Genomic DNA, 14,554 nt, shown 5'->3' with positions numbered 1-14,554 from the left:
ATGTCATCCATCTCAGTCTACAACTGTTGCAAACTCTTTCATATTGTGTATACAGAACTGGGTCATCTATTCTAGGCCTCGTTGTTATCATATTCATCACGAGGAACTTCCCAAAGAACGGACACAATGTCCTCCCATCAGAGTAGTCGACCGAGGGCCATCCAGACCCCATCCCTTGCTCGAGACTCTTATGGCAATGATGCAGAAAGAGACCCCAGATCGATCTCGGAGGAGTCCGAACTGTCGCATTACCTCCACTACGAAGACAACGACGGCTTTTTCCCTCCAGCCTGGCTAGGGAAGGCACCGCCTACTCAACATGGAGTTGGAACGAAGGTTTCGGATAAGAATACCCAAACCGAGATGCGAACATGATCAATGACACAAGATATTTTCGCATGAGTCTGCTGTGCCTTTTTCTCATTAGTGGCCTTTTTTCCTTGCCTGGCGTCATGGCGTGAAATGCTTCTCCATACGTGTTGAAATCACGAGGCTGGGGAAATATAGTTGAGATATGAGGGATGGGGAAGTGCCTCAAAATCGCATTATGTCCGCCGAATCCATTCTTCCTTTATGGGCCTTGAAATCCCACGGATACAAGTCGCCGCGGGGAAGGCTGGAGCAGAGACTCGCATGACTACAATTGCTATATCAAGGGGCAATCAGAGGGGCGCTTGCTGGAACAAGGATTACTCGGTATTATCATTCTAGTCAGTCTGGGATTAGTATCATGTACGGCCTAGGCCGCGCCAAACCTATGGAACCCTAGCTGCTACTGCATCGTTGGTTAGTCCAAGCCGAGTTAAAATGTCTTATACCCTGCAATGCAGGATTCTCCTTTGACAGTTTCAAGCATTTGTTTAACCTGCAGTCTCACAACAGCCTCTCTGCCACCAATGTTCATACCAGACTTGTCAACTGACAATCTGGATTCACTCATGTGACCCCCCGGCTGAATGCCACGGCAATTCCCCAAAACAGTTAGGGCGGGCCATCCCCGGCCGAGGTTTAACTTCAACTTTTCCTACTGCCCCTCATATTTGGGTCCCTTGCTGCCCGTGGCATTTATCTACCGTGCGTGCCATTTGGCTTGGTAGTATACTCAGCTGCAACCAGCTATATCTGCGACTGGCTGCAGTCATTGATACCTGCCAACCAAATCCGGCGGTGCCACAACAAATGTGCCTTACCACATCTGGTTCTGGCCTAGATAGCTCTTATCATAGCCTTCGCTTCCTATGTCAGACTCGAAGACCTTAAAACCCCGGGGTATGTCTTCCTGGCATACAATCGTCTCCTGGATGCTGCCATCTGCCTTGCTGATGTGACTGCCTGGCGCTTTTACTCTACTTTGTAATATCAAAGATTCGTCGCTTCCATCCAAAGGCAGAAAGTGACCCTGATCATGGGTTACACGAAAATCGTAATTCAATCTGATTGGACACCTCGACGGCCGATCTGTCTGTGTTGTATCTATAGTAGTATCCGACGCAGAAGGTTATGATAGGGTCAGATAACTCCATATAGAGTTTGACTTAGCACACCAGTGTAGAATGTGTGGCTAGTTTCCCAGGTTGCTTATCATTCATTACGAATTCGAGTCGATAGGAGAGTGTAGTGTAAGTAGTTGTTAGCGTGGATTAATACTATCAAGTAAAGTAGAAACAGCAAGCAAGGAAGGACAAGGTTAAAATAACGAGCACCATGTTTTGCTCAAACGCCACGCACAACTGTATCTGCCCGCCATTGTGGGGGCCCCGAATGGAGTCGCCGAAGCTGCAAGTCGGCCTCCGCGCTGTGATTTGCCTCCTTGATTCCCTTTGCACGAGTTATTCCTAGACCATAATTGACTAAAATGTCTTCTGCCGAATAATGCCCCATGATGAGGGATATTCGCATGGCGAGAACGGCTCTTGACCGGTCTAGCTAGCCCACCATTTTTCTTCGCGGTTTCCCTTCGCCCGCTTTCTTTTTCTACGAAACAGCTCTCCTTTCCTCTTATTCCATGCCTCACAATTCACTCAATGTCCTTGAACTTGCTTTTTTATATATAAATTTAAGCTGCCCACTGCGGGGCATTGATGAATTCTAGCCATAATATGGCTTTTACATCCGCTATACAAACCGAGGGGCATTCCCCCACAATCGGCCCTCAAGGATTTAGCGAGAAACGTAAAGAATCCGATATGGGACGCACTGAGAAGGATGCTGTCGTTCGCGACAGTGAAGAAATAGTCGAAGATGAATCGAAGAAGCTTGCCTACGACCATACGCACCGCAAGCTGAAGCCCAGGCATATCCAGCTTATCGGTATCGGCGGCACAATCGGGACCGTTTTGTACGTCCAGATTGGCAAAGCACTGATGGAGGGTGGCCCTGCTAGTCTCTTCATCGCATTTATTATCTGGTTAGTCTTGATCCCATCACTCTGTTCTCTTGTCTTTCGCTGTTCCCTTACGGTGCTGCAATTCCCATCTTGTGAACTGTCTCAAAAGGCGTCGTTTATTGGTAAGTTTCTGGAAGCCGAAGCACAAAGTACAGGAACTCGCTTTCGCCCAATGGTCAGCGTCTGCAAGGATGTCTTTCAACATCAGACACCTCATGCACTATACGTAGATAGCGCAGTGTCAGCTTTTCCTCCTTGTTCCTGATGTGTGCTCCACCCTAGAGACAGCAGAATTTCGGGATTGCCTGGCCTTGCCTTGTGCATATTGCTGCTAAATTTATGGAATCTTATACCTCGTTTATATATAGGTCCGCTGTCATTCTATGTATAACTGTTTGTACGGATTCCCTTTCCCTGCGATCTTGAAGCCCTTCCTATCTTCCCTCATGCCGCCAGCGACACAAAAGCTGCCAATTGCGACCTGTGCGATTTTATCTGCATGCCCCAAAGCGCCGAATTCCCAATGGCCTCTGATTCCGTCGCAACAACTTGGCTCGCGCATTTGTTCCCTTTGAAGTAGCATTCCACTAAGATAATACCTATGCTAGGTTTGGCTGAGATGGTCACATATTTGCCCATTTCCTCGCCCTTTATCCGCTTTGCAACTCGATACGTTGACGAGGCCTTTGGGGTTGCTGCCGGTTACAACTTCTTCATCTTTCAAGCTGCCATGGTGCCATTTGAAGTTACAGCGTGTAACCTGATTATCACTTACTGGAGCGATGCGGTCCCAGTCGCCGGAATCATTGTAATTGTGCTTGTGCTCTTTGGGTATGTTATGCTCTCGATCGAAGCATACCTCCTGTGCAACTTGAAGCAGTTCAAGCTAACAAGTATCAGGCTACTCAACATCTTCGCAGTGAAGTGGTATGGCGAAGCCGAATTCTGGCTTTCCCTGAGCAAGGTCTTGCTTAGTGTGGGCCTGATCTTCTTTACATTCATTGTGATGCTCGGAGGCAACCCCCTTGGCGATCGATTTGGATTCCGCTACTGGAAGAACCCTGGGGCATTCAACGAATACTACAAGACTGGAGATCTAGGCCGATGGCTCGGGTTTCTTGCTTGCCTCATCCAAGCCAGTTTCACGATCGCCGGTCCTGACTACGTCTCCATGGCTGCCGGTGAAGCAGTCAACCCCCGCAAAATCCTGCCCAAAGCATACAATGGCATCTTCTATCGACTCACCACCTTTTTCGTTCTTGGTGTGCTCTGCGTTGGTATCTTAGTTCCCTACAACGATCCTGACCTGGCTGCTGCGTACGAAAAAGACCTGCCTGGTGCAGCCGCATCACCGTATGTTGTCGCCATGGACCGGCTGAAAATTCCCGTCCTGCCACACATCGTCAATGCTATGGTCCTCCTCGCTGCTTTCAGTGCCGGAAACAGTTACGTCTACTGCGCCAGCAGAAGTCTGTACGGTCTTGCTCTGGATGGCAAGGCTCCGCGCATTCTCACCAAATGTACAAAAACCGGTGTGCCAATATACTGCGTCTTGATTGTGTTCGTTTTTGCGCTGTTGGCTTTCCTACAGGTTTCTAATGGGTCAGCTGTCGTGCTGAATTGGTTCGTTAATCTTGTGAGTCTTTTCCCATCATTTACTTCTTCCGCAAATTCTGATGAAACACAAATCAGGTCACTGCATCCCAACTGATCAACTTTTCCGTCATTACTTTCACCTACACCCGGTTCAGAAAAGCTCTCATGGCACAGGGTGTCCCTCGCACATCCCTTCCCTACCAGAGTCGTGGCCAGCCCTATGTCGCCTACATTGCCTTAGTCTCGACTTTCGTCATGACTTTCATAAGCGGCTACACGGTCTTCTTACCTGGCAACTGGGACATCCCGACTTTCTTCTTCTCGTATACCATGATCGGAGTGTTTCCTGTCATCTACGTGGGATGGAAACTCTGGCATCGTACGAAGTTTTTGAGCCCAAAGGAAATTGATATCGTCACTGGAGTCGAAGAAGTGGATGTGTATACGAGGAATTATGTGGAGGAACCTTCAAGGTAGGTCTATCTGGTATACTTCTGATGGTCTGGAAACTAAGTATCGTACACAGTAACGCTTTTACGAGATTCAACGATATGGTTTTTGGTTAAACCAGCATCATGAGACAATGCATAGAGAAAACCTGGGTGGCTGTCTGGATAGAAGTTCTTTTCTCGTTTCTTTCCTTAGCAGATGAACAAGAAGACGACTTTGAAGATAAACAATGAAATCGCTCAACCATAGTCCAGCCCTATAGAATATCATACAAGACACAGGTATATCCCACCCCCTCCAATATAATATATTACATCCCCCTTATTATCATCTATCATCTATCATCCACCCTCTACCACCACCCCATCCCACTCCATATGAACGACACAGCATCAAATTAATTCCCCTCCCCCCTCTCCTTCTTCAACGCCTCCAACCGCATCTTATTCCTCTTCCCCAATACCCTAAGCGTATTCTTCTTCTCGATCTCCGTCATGGCCTCCCAATTCGAAATCCGCGATAACGTGCCATCCTGATTCACCACCACAGGACCCAGGTGGTCCAATGCAACTGCTGATCCATCCCCGCTTACGTCGAGTTTCGTGGCTGATTCGGCGTCTGGAAGGGCGAGGATGGGTTTTTGTTGGTCATCGCCTTCTTGTTGGTTTTGGGTTTGGGTTTGGGTTTGTTGGTCGTTGGGTGTGCTCATCGTGGAGTAGTGAGAGCTTTGCTCCTTTTGATATCTATTGGTAGTGGTGGTGATTGCGTTGTTGTAGAGATGGATTGCTGAGCAGTGAGGGTGGAGGGGGAGTGTGGCTTGGTGGAGGAAGTGTCGGGGTGTGTATGTTGTGGTTGTGAGTGTTGCGGTTGCGGATGCGGGTGCGATGCGGGCGGTCGTGGTTAGGAGGAGGTTGATGAGTGAGGCGCGCGTGAGGGTTGAGGACATGTACATTATATTATTTCTGTTGGTTGTTTGGTTGTTGTGGAGTGTGGGTGAGGGTGGAATTTGGTTGATTAAAAGAAAGGAAGGATGATGATGTCGTCGACGAAATCTTGGGATGTGGAGTGAAGGCGGGCGGAGTCGAAAAGAGGATTCTAGAACGTTGGGTACGTTCTGAGTCTTAAGCGTACAGATTGCCCATCTATTTGTTGTATTGAGTTACGTAGATTGGGTTGTGTTTTTTGTGCATATTATTGAACTTATTTCTGGGTGAAATAATTTACTTTTCTTTTGTCAAGCTGTCTTGCTGTAGCTTGTATCTGTTCCGATATAGATGCAGCTCCGTACATTACCATATCTACAAAACTACTTATCCATCATACACCCTGCTTATTAGCGGAACCACCAATTCACCTGTTGATCAGATAAGTATAAAAGAGTCATACGCGCACACTTATAGTCAACTTACCGAAGCCGTCACCCCTGTCCCAACGCCCTTGATACTATGCCACCATCCGCGGGGAATGAACATTCCATCACCCGCTTCGAGATGTGCTTCATACCCATCTAGCCCCGGCACAGCTTTCTCCTCATCCCAGACAGCCTGCTCCAATAATGCCCTTTCTTGGCCCTGCATCATTTCATCTCCTCGGATCGCAGCAGCCTCGCGACCTCCGCTTCGTCCCAGCTGCCGTCTCACGGACCCAAATACCTTCTGTCCATCGCCAGGCGATAAAAGTCTCACAACCTTTTGTCCCGCGAGTTGAACGAAGAGATTGGGATTCGGGTCCCGATGGAGAGGCGTATACGTAGGTGGATATCCGATCCAAACATTCGTGTCGTAGACATCACCCTTTCCGGCCTGTGCTACTAATTCAGGTGTTGGAAAGTCACCGCGGAGTACCTGGGGGAGATCTAGGAGCTGGCACTGCGCTAGATACAACCGAGCGGACTGTGTCTCGAGCGTCTCTGCGGTACGAATCCAATCAAGGAACAGACTCAGCGGTGCGTGAAATTGCTGAAAGGTGAGCCCGTCTGCTCCTGTCCCGGCGGCGCCGTCGGAGGCTAGCTGTGTGAGTTCCAGAGGAACGAAGGCGTCGGCTCCGTGTTGGGCAAGGTAAGTTGTATTCAGTTGAGATACATTTGGTTCGGTCGGAGCGGGCTCGAACCAACGCTCAAAGGCGGGGAAATCACGAAAAGAACCCCGAGGGAGAATTGTAGGACGTTCCGGAGTAAAGTAGTTTTGGCGGAAGTCGTTTATGTCGGCATCGTTGAGGCTATCTAGGGGGCGATATGAGCGGGATGTCGTGGAGGTGAAGCAGCGTTGTTGTCGTGGTTGGTTTGAAGAGGAGAACCGGAGGGCGACAGACGACAGACGTTGCCAAACCCTGGGGTTATTGCTGGGCAGACATTGTTGGAGCTTCATTCAGAAGACCAAGTGTTCTGTCATCCAAAAGAAGTGGGTTGGGAAAGCTCCGCATCCACTGTTCAGTGTTGCTTGGATGCTGCTGCACGTGCGGTTTGACAAGGTGCAGATCGGGGAATTTCCGCCCCGACTGGGATTGACCAGTTGCCGGTGGATCTGCTTGAGATTTGCCCTTTGTAGCTCTTCATCCTTCATTTAAATTTGGATTCTTATTATGATTTCATCTACTATTAGTATCTCTTCAGATAAATTTACTGTGGTTCTTCAGAGGAAACCGTAATTGGTAGAGTTATCAATAACACAAGCAAGGGCTGATAAGGATGCCATGTCAGCTGGTGATGGTGATGATAAAACCAAGGACAGAACTCGCTCGGTCTTTTTTACCTCGACAACCCAATTGGAAATTAGACGGCAAACAACAAACCTGTCATTTGACCAGAACCACAGTTGACCACCGTCAGGATCAGCTAGGGACTTCCCATTAGCTTATAAGAATATTTAAATGTGCAGGACCTGAATCTCCTCGTCGGCGATCCCTTCCCGGTCCGGCCATCTGGGGAAACGGAAACCCCGCGCGCCATCGAGCAAACGAAAGGAATCCCTCCGCACCGGTCGCTGCTCTCTTTCGCGCCAACAACCAATCGTCCCAACTTGATTTCCATCCAAAATGTCGTCGGAGTCGCCGCAGGTTGATATGGCACCACCCCAGCCTGATTCTGGCGAGCAGAATGCCACTCCGGACGCTGATACCGCGAAGAGGAAAGCGGAACCCGCCAACGGAACTCATACTCGTTCCAAGCGGAATCGCTACATCTCCATTGCGTGGTATGATTCGGCTCGCTGCCATCCACCCATGTTGACCCTCTCCCATCACTGGCTTAGCACGCTTCCTCTTATCTGTTAGCTGATTAATTCTGTATTTCCCGTTTAGTAACGAATGCAAAAGGCGGAAGATCAAATGCAATGGCCAGGTACCCTGTCAACGCTGTGGACACCTTAACCTCGAATGTCAGTCAGGCTTGCGCTGTAGCTCCTCGCTGTAGCTCCCTCAACACACATGGCAGACGCGACTTACTATTTCCATAGGTCGATATGCCCCAAACTGCTGCAATAATAACTTCAAAGACTCCGAGTACGTCGATCATCACCTCTGGCTTTCTTTCCCCGCAGTATGCCCATCTTGATCCTCAGCTGACCAGTCCTCCACTACCAGGGAATTTCGGTCGATGACAGACCAGATAAAGACATTACAGGAACAGGTAAATAGTCTTTTTACCAATCTGAAGGATCTTCGGTCGCAAAGGTCGTCCATAGACTCCCCAAATTTTGACGCTTTCTCTCGTGATGGCTCGCAATCGGTGTTCACTCCTATGCATGCCCCGTTGGGCAAACCACGCATAAGACATCCCCGATTCCAGGGGCCAACCAGCTCAGCTTTTAACTTCGACGTTGCAAGGTCTAGTCTACAGAACATGGGCATCGCCCCGCCCGAGGAAGTGATACCAGACGATTTGACCACGGCCCAGGTCACCCCGGCTGGCTCCCCTCCCCATGTGGGCCCGTCGTTTCTCACAATGCATCCCACCAAGGATCCCATATGGTCCATCAAGCGAGAAGAAGCTTTGCGTCTGTGTCGTGTCTATGAAGAGGAGATTGGTATCATGTATCCCCTGGTTGATATAGACCAGATCGCTCAGCAAGTGAACTTGCTATACACGTTCATGGAATCTGCGATACGCACGGGGTTTGCGCAACGGGGCTTGCCTGGTGCTGATGGTCTTACTGATGACAACACGGTTCTTTTGAAGATGATACTTGCTATAACACTGGTCGTGGAGGGGGGCGGCCAAAGCGAGCTCGGACAGCGGCTGTATCTGAGCGTAAAGCCAATAGCTGAATCCAAACTCTGGGATACGCTCGACATCAGGACAATCCAGTTATATGGCATGATTGTGGGTATATCACTATATGCACTGGGATTGCGCTGACCCGTTCAAACAACAGGCAACTTTCCATTTTCACATGGACGATGATGCCATGGCTTATCGCATCATCGGCCTGGCCGCACGCATGTGTCTTGAGATGGGTCTGCATCGGCGCGATGCCCTGAACAAGATGTTTCCGGATGAAGACCAATGGCCTGCCGTGGTGAAGACTTTCTGGACAGTCTATAGTCTGGACCGACGATGGAGTCTCGGGACAGGGCTGCCTTTCAACATCCAGGATGAAGACATCGACCCTAACCTCCCTGAGCCGGTGAGTTACACTATTTAATGGAGTCTTTATTGGTCAGCTGCTAATAACCTCTCTAGGATGCTTCATTGCCGTATCTGAAATCAATGATATCATACAATCGCATTAGCTCGAAGATCTGGTATTCGGGGCTTGGCTCTGAGGGTACAACGGACATACGTCGGGATGAGATAGGCTATCTGGATTACCAGATCCTGCAGTGGTACAAACAGGTCCCAGATGCCCTGAAATTTTATCCAATCGAGTCTCCAAAGAATGGTCATGTGGATTCGGCCAACCGGGGCCTGAGGCGATTAAGGGTCCTACTGTATCTCCGCATGAATCAGCTCCGAATCCTCATCTACCGCCCCGTCCTCCACTCTGCAGCAAGTATTGCCGAGGATAAGGGTCATGCTCAAACGGTGGTGGATGTTGCAAAAGATACCATCCGCGTGCTCACTCGACTCAATCAGACATCCGACATATACCGCAGCCAACAGATCACCTTCAACTATTTCCTCGTGGCTGCTCTGGCAGTCCTCTTCCTTGCTGTCTGCCATGCACCGGCAGACTTCAACCGACAAGTACGGGATGAGTTCTACATGGCACTGAACTTGATCAGCGGGTTCAGTACGAAGTCCTACGTCTCGAAGCGTCTCTGGAAGGCAATCAAAGGACTTCGAAAGATCGGGGAACGACTGGGAGTGCTTGTGCGGCCTTTCGGGTCGGATTCAAATGACCCTCATTCCAGTGCAGCAGTGGCCATGGCCGGATTAGCAGGGCACCAAATTGAAGACTTGTCGGTGTATGGCCCGATGAATGGGATCGGCGAGCTTGGCAACAGTCCTCTCAACGGGCTGCAGATGAGCCATGAGCTTACGAATCTATTTGAGGCAGTAGGCGGGTTTGGGAACTTTATGGCTTCTGGGACACCGGCCGAGGGGATCAATGGGTTTGTAGGTCATGATGGGGAGATCCAGAACACGGGGGAGGGGCTCTCGGGAGTGCTTGGAGATGAAGGCGAATGGTCACGGGTGATCCGGGATTTGTTCTAGAAGATGAGATCAGATCTACAGTGGTCACGACTGTTCAAATCGTAGCATGAAGTGTCATTGTCCTGTATAACCATATCCCCATGTAGAGAGAGACTGAAGGACAGTCGAGGCTGGCCGATCGCCACGTGACTGAGGGAGGGAAAGCCAGCGGCGGGTGACTTTCGGTCGCCAACCTCCTCCAAAGCCAATCCCAGAACATGTTCCACTTGTGAATCGCTGTTGGTGTGGCCACCCACCTTCTCTGCATCTGAAGACATCGGTCTTTCTGTTGTCTATCTTTTGGGCCCCGACTCACCACTCTGCCGTCGTCTAGCTGCCTTATCTATCGCTCCCTCTTCGTGTTTGAGCACCTTTCCCGACCGCCCCACGAACCTAATTTCGGAAGCCCCTCGACATCCTCCGTCGATCGATTCAGGAAGAGAGAAAGAGAGAGAGAGAGAGAGAGCCAGGGAGATTTGTGATCCATCCTTATCCACCATCATCTGGACGGGTCAAATCTATCAATCTCTATTAATGTCTTGTGGCCGTCAGTGATTCTGGGAGACATCGTTTGCTGAAGAGTCCCGCTCTCAATTCAGTCGCGTTAACACACCCTCATCGCACAACAATCTGCCCGCCCGCTCGCCCGCCCGCACACTGTCATGACCGCGACATTCATCACAACCCTGTCATTCTATTAGCCCTACAGCGGACGTCATCTGCAGTCCCATTATACCTTATCCACCCAATTCTTGCCTTCCTACCACAGGAGGGCTCACGACTTCGGAACCTTGTACCAGATTTTATTACATCTGGTGCAGGTTTAATCGGCGCTTCATCTCGCACGAGATACTTCGCAGTCGTTTCTCTCCTTAGCTCGGCAACGTGTCGAGAGAGATAGGTTCGGCGTTGGCCGACGGCCTAGACAGGCTGGATCTGAGTCAACTGTCTGAATCGACGCCCTCGTCGTCCGCGTCCGACTCCTTCGATATGTCGTCTTCGGAAGGGGCCCCGGAGTCCTGGATCTCCTCGTTTTGCTCCCTGATGGGTCATGAGTTCTTTGCGGAAGTGTCGGAGGACTTTATCGAAGATGACTTCAACCTGACGGGTCTGCAATCGCAGGTGCCTATGTACAAGGAGGCCCTGGAAATGATCCTGGATGTGGAACCCGAGGAGGACGAGGAGGATGAAGAAGAGGAGGAGGAAGAGGAGGACGAGGACGAGATTCTAGGAGACGAGAAGCCGCCGGGATACCGCAGGGCAGGGGAACGGAGGCATGCACGAGTCGCGAGTGATCTGAGCGTTATTGAGAGCTCCGCCGAATTGCTTTACGGACTGATCCACCAGCGCTACATCACTTCACGGCCCGGTATCCAGCAGATGCTTGAAAAGTACGAAATGCAACATTTCGGTGTCTGCCCGCGAGTCTATTGCAATGGATGCAAGGTTCTGCCCGTCGGCCGTTCCGACACGCCTGGCCAAGAGACGGTCAAGCTGTTCTGCCCTAGTTGCCAAGATCTGTACACGCCCCCGAACAGTCGGTTCCACTCAGTCGATGGAGCATTCTTTGGAACTACCTTTGGTTGCCTGTTCTTTATGACCTTCCCAGACCTCGATATCGGACCCCGGCTGGACAGCTCCCTCGCCGCGTTATCACCGACCCGCTCCTCCTCCTTGACATCTTCTTCGATCAACAACCAAGTCGTGCCAGATGTGCCTCCTCCCAACCAGCCTGTCGAGATCAACGGCGTGCGTACCATCAACTTCAGCCCGGGTCTTGGACCGGGTCGGATCTACGAGTCCCGGATCTATGGTTTCCGCGTGTCGGAACGCTCACGGTCAGGACCACGCATGAAGTGGCTGCGGATGAAGCCTCTTGATATTCGGGAACTGGATGAGCTGTCACGGTACGAGGCGCTGCACGGGGGGGCTGATAATGCTGATAATGATGGGGACACGGAAATGGGGAGCGCCCCCGGCAGCGCACAGAGTGCCGCCATTGCGAAAAGGAAAAAGGCGCCCATGCGCAGACGGCGATACAATCCTAACCAGATGAGCATCAACGGAGCGGAGGCTGGATAACGTGTCACCATTGTCTTGTGTGCTTTCCTTGTTGGGATAGTTATCCTTTCTCAATCCTTTCTGTTCTTTTTTTTATCTAAATATTCTTATGTTCTTCATCTCCTTCTATTGCCTGTCTGTGCTCCATCTAGTGAAATATTTGGAATCATTACCCTCTATCTTCCTACCACACTATCTCTTACTCGTCGCCATCCCTATCTCCCGCAAAACCTACACAACTTCTACCACGCTTGTCTATTGACCTTGTTCGCTTGAGTTCGCAATGTTCGTTTCAGCTCATCCTGTTGACCTGCATCGAGGCGTCGTTGAGTCGAGTTTCTTCGTCTTTGGCGTACAGATTCACGTTCGAATACAGTACAGAGGAGAATCATGGATAAAGTACGATTGTATGAATTGATAAATGGACGTGCAGTAAATAACCATGGACGTAGGCACATGCTTGACGCAGTGATCAACTCTCTAATTTGTATGCAATAAATTCTTCCCGGTGGTTTTCTTGAATACACTCGCTCTGGTTCATCAGTAACAAGCCACTAAGCCTGTTGACTTCTATCGCATCCATTACCTGCCCGATAGATAGCTTCATCATCCGACTCATGCGGAATTGGCTATTACATACCATACTCGTACAGTTCATGTGCATTTAGGTGCCTGTATTCTTGAGACCGGATACGCGTATATCCCACGTTTGCACCTACCTACCTCCGAATCCACCTGAATAGGCAGATGTATTTATCCTCATCTTAAGCTACATTTAATGTTCAGAGTTGCCTAGCATAGAGCACAGCAACAGTATCAAAGCAGATCAAACATCACATTTGATCGTAGCTGTAATTGAAGCGCATAACTAGTACACATTGAGACGATAAACTACATCATCATCAACCCGTATCTGCCTATTTCCTCATTCCGGCGCTAATTCACCTCAGAGATAAAGCACATGCATAGCTAGGGCCTTCCACAAGCATCGCACAGCCAGACAGATACATAAAGAGTAATATGATAGTAGGGTAATTCCTAATCAGGAAAAAGGTATACTCAGAATACTACCCTAGCATCCCCCATGCAGCTAGCGAATAGTGCTATATTTAATATACGGAGTAATATAGTCTATTATATACAAGAGTATCAAATATATGTTCTCCACCATCACGATCCCCTATAACGCCGAGAAAGGTAGATGCCCGAATTAGTAGCAGTAGTAGGCGCCTATATTCAGGAATATTAATGCCTAGAGTGACTACAAACCTACTGACAAACTATCCCCTCGGTGTTATCAACCAATGTAGCAGTAACCAGCAACGATATCTACATGTGGAAGGACCCTGGGATCAGACTCATGCTCCGTGCACAATAACAATAGGCATCCCAACATCTACTACAAATAGCTAGTTCCTATTCAAGTTATCGTATCAGACACCTCATTATCTCCATATATTACATCACTAAACTGAAACATGATTTAAACGGCTAGGCACCTACCAAAGATGAAGAACGAAGGATCGCAGGATCACACGTGGTTGTGTCAAGTCTACGGACGATAGGATGATAAGAAGCAGTAACTGAGAGTCTAGAATGGCACCATCATCTCAAAACGAACTAGTAGTATTCAGCCGGTCCCGGCCGGGCGACCGACCGACCGACCGACCGACTTGGTCGAGCGTAATCTTCAGACCCTGGACGGGTAAATCGAAAAAACAAAAAAGGGAAAATTAAAGTGATGACCTGACTCTGACTCCCTTCCGTTCGGAGTCGGAGGGATGTTCTGTCCGTCCGTGTCCTTGTCCTTGGTATGCTAAATGTAGACTCAGTATTGTAACCAACTATGTAGCAATCGTATTTGTCATGCGGGTTTATGACCCCTCCGTGGCGTTAACAAGAATTAATAAACGATGAGAACTTTACTTTACGCATTAGGCGTCCAACTGATAACTAACCTGTATGGAGTAGTCAGTTAGACCATCAAAATTACTCATGATTATCCAGAAGGATTCATTAGTTAGTTAGTTAGTTATTGTGTCCCTGGTAGAGTAGTGAGTCATGAGGCCCCCATCCCATCCTCCATTCATTCATTGCCCAGCTTCAACAGGCAAGGCATCCAGCCAGCCAGCTCTTACCACCAATCAACAAGCCACTTCTTCTTCTCCTCTCAGATATTGAGAATAAATTACTGTACGGAAAACCACAGGGGGAGGAAGGAACCGGATTTCACCGATTTTCAGCTTGTCCGACTCCGTATCTGCATACTACACTACTGCCAATATTTTTATTTTATTTTAATTCTATTTTCTCTTGAGCCTCCTGGTGTCACTCATGCATGACGAATCCCACGCCCTAACCAATGCAATGCTGGCAGGTGAGGTGAGGAGGGGGGGAGAGGGGGGGAAAAGGCCCAATCCCAGTAGCTC

At 49.4% G+C, this 14,554-nt stretch overlaps 7 protein-coding genes across 7 annotated transcripts; 4 read left to right on the top strand and 3 right to left on the bottom strand.

Moving 5' to 3' along the window:
* Nucleotides 1–126: 126 nt before the first annotated feature.
* Nucleotides 127–711, top strand: An04g00550 (uncharacterized protein; the record flags this gene model as incomplete). The annotated part of the gene is made up of 2 exons (XM_059747262.1): nucleotides 127–336; nucleotides 520–711. 2 exons carry the CDS (start codon nucleotides 127–129, stop codon nucleotides 709–711), a joined length of 402 nt encoding a protein of 133 aa, XP_059600436.1.
* Nucleotides 712–1,186: 475 nt separating this feature from the next.
* On the bottom strand, nucleotides 1,187–1,589 carry An04g00540 (hypothetical protein; the record flags this gene model as incomplete). Its single annotated transcript, XM_059747261.1, has 2 exons — nucleotides 1,187–1,462; nucleotides 1,545–1,589. The coding sequence occupies 2 exons, from the start codon at nucleotides 1,587–1,589 to the stop codon at nucleotides 1,187–1,189; spliced, it is 321 nt and encodes a 106-aa protein (XP_059600435.1).
* Nucleotides 1,590–2,099: 510 nt separating this feature from the next.
* Nucleotides 2,100–4,548, top strand: An04g00530 (uncharacterized protein; the record flags this gene model as incomplete). The annotated part of the gene is made up of 5 exons (XM_059747260.1): nucleotides 2,100–2,448; nucleotides 2,995–3,217; nucleotides 3,287–4,022; nucleotides 4,079–4,455; nucleotides 4,509–4,548. 5 exons carry the CDS (start codon nucleotides 2,100–2,102, stop codon nucleotides 4,546–4,548), a joined length of 1,725 nt encoding a protein of 574 aa, XP_059600434.1.
* A 281-nt stretch (nucleotides 4,549–4,829) lies between these two features.
* Nucleotides 4,830–5,722, bottom strand: An04g00520 (uncharacterized protein; the record flags this gene model as incomplete). The annotated part of the gene is made up of 2 exons (XM_059747259.1): nucleotides 4,830–5,546; nucleotides 5,657–5,722. The coding sequence occupies 2 exons, from the start codon at nucleotides 5,720–5,722 to the stop codon at nucleotides 4,830–4,832; spliced, it is 783 nt and encodes a 260-aa protein (XP_059600433.1).
* Nucleotides 5,723–5,832: 110 nt separating this feature from the next.
* An04g00510 (uncharacterized protein) lies at nucleotides 5,833–6,798 on the bottom strand (the record flags this gene model as incomplete). Its single annotated transcript, XM_001401378.3, has 1 exon — nucleotides 5,833–6,798. One exon carries the CDS (start codon nucleotides 6,796–6,798, stop codon nucleotides 5,833–5,835), a length of 966 nt encoding a protein of 321 aa, XP_001401415.3.
* A 667-nt stretch (nucleotides 6,799–7,465) lies between these two features.
* Nucleotides 7,466–10,085, top strand: An04g00500 (uncharacterized protein; the record flags this gene model as incomplete). The annotated part of the gene is made up of 6 exons (XM_059747258.1): nucleotides 7,466–7,697; nucleotides 7,730–7,806; nucleotides 7,885–7,930; nucleotides 8,011–8,750; nucleotides 8,803–9,054; nucleotides 9,111–10,085. 6 exons carry the CDS (start codon nucleotides 7,466–7,468, stop codon nucleotides 10,083–10,085), a joined length of 2,322 nt encoding a protein of 773 aa, XP_059600432.1.
* Nucleotides 10,086–11,054: 969 nt separating this feature from the next.
* On the top strand, nucleotides 11,055–12,146 carry An04g00490 (uncharacterized protein; the record flags this gene model as incomplete). The annotated part of the gene is made up of 1 exon (XM_001401376.3): nucleotides 11,055–12,146. The coding sequence occupies one exon, from the start codon at nucleotides 11,055–11,057 to the stop codon at nucleotides 12,144–12,146; it is 1,092 nt and encodes a 363-aa protein (XP_001401413.1).
* Nucleotides 12,147–14,554: the final 2,408 nt, after the last annotated feature.

The sequence above is a fragment of the Aspergillus niger genome (genome assembly GCF_000002855.4).
Source record: "Aspergillus niger supercontig An04".
Classification (NCBI taxonomy): Eukaryota; Fungi; Ascomycota; class Eurotiomycetes; order Eurotiales; family Aspergillaceae; genus Aspergillus; species Aspergillus niger.
The sequence above is the reverse complement of the archived record's forward strand: the minus strand, read 5'-3'. Positions and strand labels throughout refer to the sequence as shown.